This window comes from Oryctolagus cuniculus, chromosome 6 (genome assembly GCF_051225735.1).
Source record: "Oryctolagus cuniculus isolate XC-2025 breed Fujian yellow rabbit chromosome 6, ASM5122573v1, whole genome shotgun sequence".
Taxonomy (NCBI): domain Eukaryota; kingdom Metazoa; phylum Chordata; class Mammalia; order Lagomorpha; family Leporidae; genus Oryctolagus; species Oryctolagus cuniculus.
In genome coordinates this window covers 2,302,220-2,309,157 of record NC_142872.1, presented here as the reverse complement: position 1 = coordinate 2,309,157, position 6,938 = coordinate 2,302,220, and the positions used below count along the sequence as shown (strand labels likewise).

General features: G+C 47.6%; 2 protein-coding genes across 2 annotated transcripts; one reads left to right on the top strand and one right to left on the bottom strand.

Moving 5' to 3' along the window:
* Positions 1-963: 963 nt before the first annotated feature.
* On the top strand, positions 964-1,902 carry LOC127486270 (olfactory receptor 2L8-like). The gene has a single exon (XM_051830050.3). The coding sequence runs from the start codon at positions 964-966 to the stop codon at positions 1,900-1,902; it is 939 nt and encodes a 312-aa protein (XP_051686010.3).
* A 3,647-nt stretch (positions 1,903-5,549) lies between these two features.
* Positions 5,550-6,488, bottom strand: LOC127486269 (olfactory receptor 2L13-like). The gene has a single exon (XM_051830049.3). It carries the CDS (start codon positions 6,486-6,488, stop codon positions 5,550-5,552), a length of 939 nt encoding a protein of 312 aa, XP_051686009.3.
* Between the last annotated feature and the right edge of the window lie 450 nt (positions 6,489-6,938).

Genomic DNA, 6,938 nt, shown 5'->3' with positions numbered 1-6,938 from the left:
ATCTGCACTAAAATCATTCCAAACCACAACGATCTGTGCAAGGAAATGCGTATATAACCTGTGTGGCTGCGGTGATGTTCAGAAGCAGATCCGAGCTGGAGTCTGGGTAGGAATGGCTGAGTTTGTACAACAGGAAGAGGTTCAGGAGCTAACCTGTAAAGACACTCCCTGATTAAATGGAGCTGGGTTCTGAGGCGGGTTGGGTCCTAGCAGATGAGGATTTCTATGGTTCCTGTGAAGAGGTTGGAAGCTAAGGTATGAGAGCCCAAATCCTTGGCAGTGGTTGTGGAGGCTGCGACTCCTGCTTCTTCCCTGGAGTTTTGTAGCTTTTTGCTCTGCAGTGAGGGCACAGAAGAGAACAACTTTACATATCTAGAAATTGGCAATCAGAATTCACCATATATTTTTAAAATTATGAGTGAAATAATGCCCCCTGATTTTAAGAGAGGTTGACCCTGCCCTGTTGTGCCAGGAACACCCAAGAAAGGGATTTTATTTTTCAATGTGAGTGATAGGTGGCTGCAGACTTGAGGTAAGCCTTGGCATAAAAACATGGAAGAAAGCTCACTCTTAGGGGTTATAAAAATATATTCAGATACGAGTCCATAATTTATTCATTTACATCAATTTCTATGCATATGCTTCTAGTATAAGATGTGATATTGATGACATTTCAATCTGCAGGGAAATAAAATACCCATATCATAATAAAGTCATTTGGAAATATATTATTCTCTAAATTCACAGAATACCATAAAGTCTTGTGGTCATGCACGTTTGCTTCCTCAAAGTTTATTTATGAGGTAGAAAATGGGATGCCTTTTTCAAACTATTCTGTTCTTTATAGAAAAGCTGAACTATTTCATGAATGAGGAAGTCAGCTAAAACAGTGAATTATAAATGGATTAGTGCTTCACGTGTAACTGTGGACTCTGCTTCCAGGGAAACCTGAACGAACGCTTCATGGAACACCACAATCACACGTGCGCTGATTTCATCCTCCTGGGCTTGTTCCCCCGCTCAGGGGCTGGGCTGCTCCTCTTCCTCCTGGCTGCTCTCGCTTTCCTCGTGGCCCTGCTGGGCAACCTGTGCATGGCCCTGCTTATCCTGCTGGATGCTCATCTCCACTCCCCCATGTATCTCCTCCTCAGTCAGCTCGCCCTCACCGACCTCAGTTACAGCTCCACCATCGTCCCCAAGATGGCTGCAGACTTCCTGTCTGGGAACACGGCTATCTCCTGCACTGGGTGTGGCCTTCAGAGTTTCTTCTTCTTGACTTTAGGCGGTGCAGAAGCCCTGCTCCTGACATGCATGGCCTACGATCGCTACGTGGCCATCTGCTGCCCTCTCCACTACGCCGTCCGCATGAACAGGAGAGTGTGTGCACTGATGGTGACAGCGTCCTGGATGATGGGCTCCCTCAACTCCTGTGCTCACACTGCCTATGCACTGCACATCCCCTACTGCCGGTCCCGGGCCATCGACCACTTCTTCTGCGACGTCCCAGCCATGCTGACCCTGGCCTGCGTGGACACCTGGGCCTACGAGTACACGGTGTTCGTGAGCACCGCCCTCTTCCTGGTGCTGCCTTTCCTCGGCATCGTGTGCTCCTACGGCCGGGTCCTCCTTGCCGTCTCCCGCATGCACGCAGGGGCAGGGCGGAAGAAGGCCTACTCGACCTGCAGCACCCACCTCACCGTGGTCACGTTCTACTATGCACCTTTTGCTTACACCTATCTACGCCCAAAGTCCTTTCGTTCCCCGGCAGAGGACAAGGCCCTGGCTGTCTTCTACACCATCCTCACCCCCATGCTCAACCCCATCATCTACAGCCTCAGGAACAAGGAAGTGACAGGGGCCTTGAGAAGGGCGACTCAGAGAATCTGCCCTGTGAACGTGTAGACCAGGTTCTCGTCCGAGGTTCCCAGGACTGAGTGCAGAGTCTTTCAGAAGTGTGTGTTTATGGAAGCTGTTATTTCCCACCTAGAGTGGAAGGACTAACAACCACATGGAGAAAAAAAATACCACTCACCTGGACAAAACAGCCCTATACATGCGTGTCTGCCTCCAGACTTAGCCTTCATCTTCATGGAGTTTTTGTCTGTTGATATCAAATGTATTTATTTACCACTGATACTCCTAAGTTGTCAATGAAGGTTATTTCTTGCCCTGCAGAAATGATAATAGAAATTGCCTAACAGAAGGGGTATTCAGCATCATTTCTGCCTTCCATTTCTTTTCTGATAATTTTCCATTTTGATTTTTAGTAAATCTAAAACAGACTGATGGCTGTTTTCTGAATGACTAAATCTAATTGAAATCATTAAATTCATTGTTTCTTTCCTTGTAGTCATTTAGCTTTCCTGGACCAGTTCCTCCTACCTTCAGTGTAGGCAACTTTTCCTTTTCGCAATTCAGTAGAGTTTGCCAAGATTCTGGAGTTCTTATGCTCTCATGGCTGGGAGAGGATGTGGCTTTGCTTTGTGTGGGGTCATGGATCCTAGTGCTTCGAAGTCTGGTCTGCTCTAGTCAACAACCCCTTCAAAAACATTGTGATAAATTCCTGATAAATTATTTCAAAATAAATATTTTAGTACATCTATAGCTGGTAATTCTCAAAAATGAAGCTTTTCTTAAGATATCTAACTTTATATAAATCAATTTCATGCATGCAAACTTGAATTCATTTGAATATAAACTTAATCACTACCATTTCAATGATTTTTTTCACTTTGGGAGTGACTTGGAGAAATCAGACAAAAAAATAGTAGTTGCACGCTTCAAATGCCTTTATGCATTCCATCACTGTATCTTCCATTGCAAGGTAAATTAGTTTACAAAATTTTCTTTGTCATTAACAATTAGTTCACCTGGATCTTAATATGAAAAGCATTATTTTCCATTAAGAAACCTTCAGTTTTAATTGTTTCTTTTGAAAAGGATACGGGCTCTGAGGGAGTTCCCATCTCCTGCCCCCCGCATGCCCACAGCATCCATGATGGGCTGGGCTGAAGCCAAGGGCTGAGAACCCGGTCCTGGCTTCCCATGCAGGTGGCAGGGGCCCAACTCCTTGAGCAACCACCTGCTGCCCCCTAGGCTTTGCATTAGCAGGAAGCTGGAATCCAGAGCACAGCTGGGACCCAAACCCAGGCACTCTGAGTGGAATGCAAGCCTCTTAAATGGGTCTTAACCACTAAGGTAACAATCCACCCTAGTTTTCTTTTGTTAATTTGTAAATATTTTAAAAATTTATTTCTATTTCAGAAGTTGTAGCTATTTCTTTGCAATGCAGTGGATTTTAAAGCCATGGACTTGCAATGAACTCTGAGAGCCTGCCATGCTTTACTACAGTGGTCATGTGCACACTTTCATTTTCTTCTAATTTACAAAATAAATGAAATAGTTATTTTTAATTTTTATTATTTTAATTTTTGATGAAGAAAGTCGAATATCTAAGCTCCCTGGTGTGCCCTGCCTTAGCATTCAGATCAGGGAGTTAATGTTAAAGCAACACTACAGGGATGGGCTCTGGGCAGAAGAGTCATCCTCCCGCCAGGGGTCAGTTTGCTGCCCACACGAGCCCTCTTGCATCCCAGCCAGTGCCTCTCCCACCCACTCTGCTACACCTGCTGCTGCCACCACCACTGATCTCACCACAGCCATTCCCTTGGGACCCATGGTGTCCAGAACTGTTTGTTCCGATGTGGATGTGTGTATGCGCATGTGTGTGCAGTTGGGGAGCCCAGGTGCAGGCACCACAGCTGGACTGCAGCCGTGTGCTGATGCTGCCCTTAAACTGCTCCCGTGCACGCTCAGACATGGAGTGAAGAATTCCAGTCTGGCAACAGCAGAGCCATCAGTCTCATCCGGGTCCCTTCTCACTGCACGTGCACATGTCCCACACTACGGGGACTGCCCCTCATTCTCTAATTGCATCGTGGCCTCAGACAACAAGGTGTGCCGCGTCAGTTTGGATGATTTTGTTGCTGAGTGCAGGTACATGTGTACATTGTGTAAAAAGCCATAACTCAAGGGCGAGGTGCTGAAACAGAGAAAGCAAGTTTATCAGAGTACTGGTAAACCTAGGAGCGGGGGACGAGCATCCTGCTGAGACTGTCTGTCTGTCCTTTATAGCTGGTTTTACATCCCAGTGGCTGGACAGAGAGGGACAAAGCCAAAAGGTGAGAATGGCTGCAGACCCTTAGCAATGGTATCACTGGAACTCTCTGTCCTTCTTGAATTGACTTCAAAGATGGGGTCAGGTGAAATTGCTTCTTCTCGAGGTTCTATGTTGGTGTTTGCTTGGTGTTACGCTAAAGTCACAAATAATTTTAATTAAATGAAACTGATTCATGCCCATGGTACAAATGTCATGTGATTGAAAGATTTTGAAAAAGACAGGAAAAATATTTTAAATCTTAGAACACATAAAACCTTTTAAAACCATGATTAAAAATTCATAATTTAAAACGATGAGGGCAAACACTTAGCACAGCAGTTAAAAAACTGATAACACTTGTGATCCAGCTTAATGCTAACACAAGAGGTAATGTCTCAAATTCTGTGGACCTGCGATCCCCACAAAGACCCGGACACCAGTATGCTTTCTGGAGGGCACCTGGTTTTGCCATGAGAGAAGGCCTGTATATGGTCTGTTCCCTCCAATCAGTTCTATGAGCCACCAGTGGCAGGTCCAGCTCCCTCTAAAGCTAATTCCCAAGCCCATTCTTCCACTCCATGTAGTCACTTGGATTGTCCTGCAGGGGCCCCCCGATTTATCTCTGTGTCCTGCTGGAGGCTTTACTCCCTGTGCAGATCGAGAGCTGTCCTTGGTAGAGCTCCAAACCTGTGACCTCTGTGTTACTGCAGATTGTATTTCTCCTGACATTTTTGACAAATTATCATTCAACAGTAATATAGAGTAGGTACGAATCACTTTAATTTAATTAAAAGTATTGGTTAAATTCAGATGCCAGTTGTACACCACTCTAAAACATGAGGAATGCAAACAGAGTGTCCCGGTACCTGTCCCAGAACACACTGTCTTTCAGGTCTGTTTCATTTCCACTTGGTATATTTCATGCTTCCACTGAAAAGCCAAGGGAGGGAAAATCAACAATTATGTGTGGATTTATGCTAGTGAGCAGTCGCTTCCATGAACTTGCTCCTGCATTAAACACAACGACCGTGGGTCAGATCAGGGAGCCCCTGAACAGCTGTCTCCATTCCAACCGTGGACAGGGTGTGGGATCAGGTGAGCCGCTGACAGGTCCTCCACAAAATCCAAAGACAGTGTTTCAGCTCAGATAAATCCTGAGAGATATCCCCATTCCGTCCAATAACACTGGGTCAGTTCACATGATGCCAATTGTGTAGCATTCAGAACTTGAGGAACACAAGCTGTTTCTAAAGTTGATTATGTCACATTAACACACTAGAAGCTATAAACTGCATACGTGGCTCATGCAATATTTGGGCTGGGAAGCAACAGTCTGGTCTGTTCAAACACCATGGAGAGGGGCACAGGGGATGGGAGTAGGCAGCCAGGACTACTGCTTCTGGGAAGGGAAAATCCCGAACACTGTGGTCATGGCCCCCAGGACCTCCTTGTTCCTGAGGCTATAGATGATGGGGTTGAGCATGGGAGTGAGGATGGTGTAGAAGACAGCCAGGGCCTTGTCCTCTGCTGGGGAGCACAGGTTCCTGGGACGCAGATAGGTGTAGACAAAGGGCGCGTAGTAACAGGTCACCACAGTTAGATGAGTGGAACACGTGGTGAAGGCTTTGGTTCTCCCCTGTTGTGAGCGCATTTGGAAGACAGCCAAGAGAACCCTACCATAGGAAGCAGTGATGCCCAGGAAAGGCAGGAGGAGAAAGAGACTGGTGCTCACAAAGACCATGTACTCGTACACCCAGGTGTCCATGCAGGCCAAAGGCAGCATGGCTGGGACGTCGCAGAAGAAGTGGTCAATGGCCCTGGACCTGCAGTAAGGAATGTGCAGGGCGTAGGCTGTGTGTGCCAAGGAGTTGAGAGAGCCCAGGGCCCAGGATCCTAGGATCATCTTAATGCACAGGCGCCTGCTCATGCGCACTGGGTAGTGCAGGGGGTGGCAGATGGCCACGCACCGGTCGTAGGCCATGGAGGCCAGGAGCAAGCCTTCTGAGCATGCCATGGTAAGGAAGAAGAAACTCTGCACCCCACAGCCCAGGAAGGAGATGGCTTTCTGTCCAGAGATGAAGTTGAAGGCCATCTTGGGCACAGTGCTGGAGATGTGCATCAGGTCCATGAGCGAGAGCTGGCTGAGCAGGATGTACATGGGCGTGTGCAGCCGGGTGTCCCTGTGGATTAGGTGGATCATGGTTGAGTTGCCCGCCATTGCGAGAAGGAACACCAAGATGATGAGTGACAGGAGCAGGGCACCGGTTGGGTTTTGGGGAAACAGCCCCAACAAAGTGAAGTCACTGGAAGTGTGGTTCCATCTCTCCATGAATGCCAACCCCCTGTCTGCCTGAAAGGAAGAAGAGAAACCAGCGGGAAGCACAGAGGGGTGAGGAGCCAGGGAACAGAGCCTTGGCTGTCTTTTCTTGGGGTGAACTTCCCTGTAGCTCTGCAGCCGACTGGGATCTAGTTCATTGTCAGAACCCTTGGCCCAGTCCAACCACCTCTAGCAAGTGCCTCAGCAAGTCAGGGAACCCAGGGGCTTCAAAGGGTTCATGGGAAATGGAGTTGAGAGACAGGTTCATTTTGCTGCAAAAACATGGCCTTCATGCATGGATTTCACAGCATGCATTCTCCATGGATCATTTGGTGACCTCTGCTCTGACCTGCCTCTGGGCTCTGTGTCTGACCCGCAGCACCAAGGCTGTCAAGATAAACAGAGAGAGCGTCCTCCTGAGCCTCCTGGCCACGCACAGCCCTCCCACATGGTCTCAGGCCA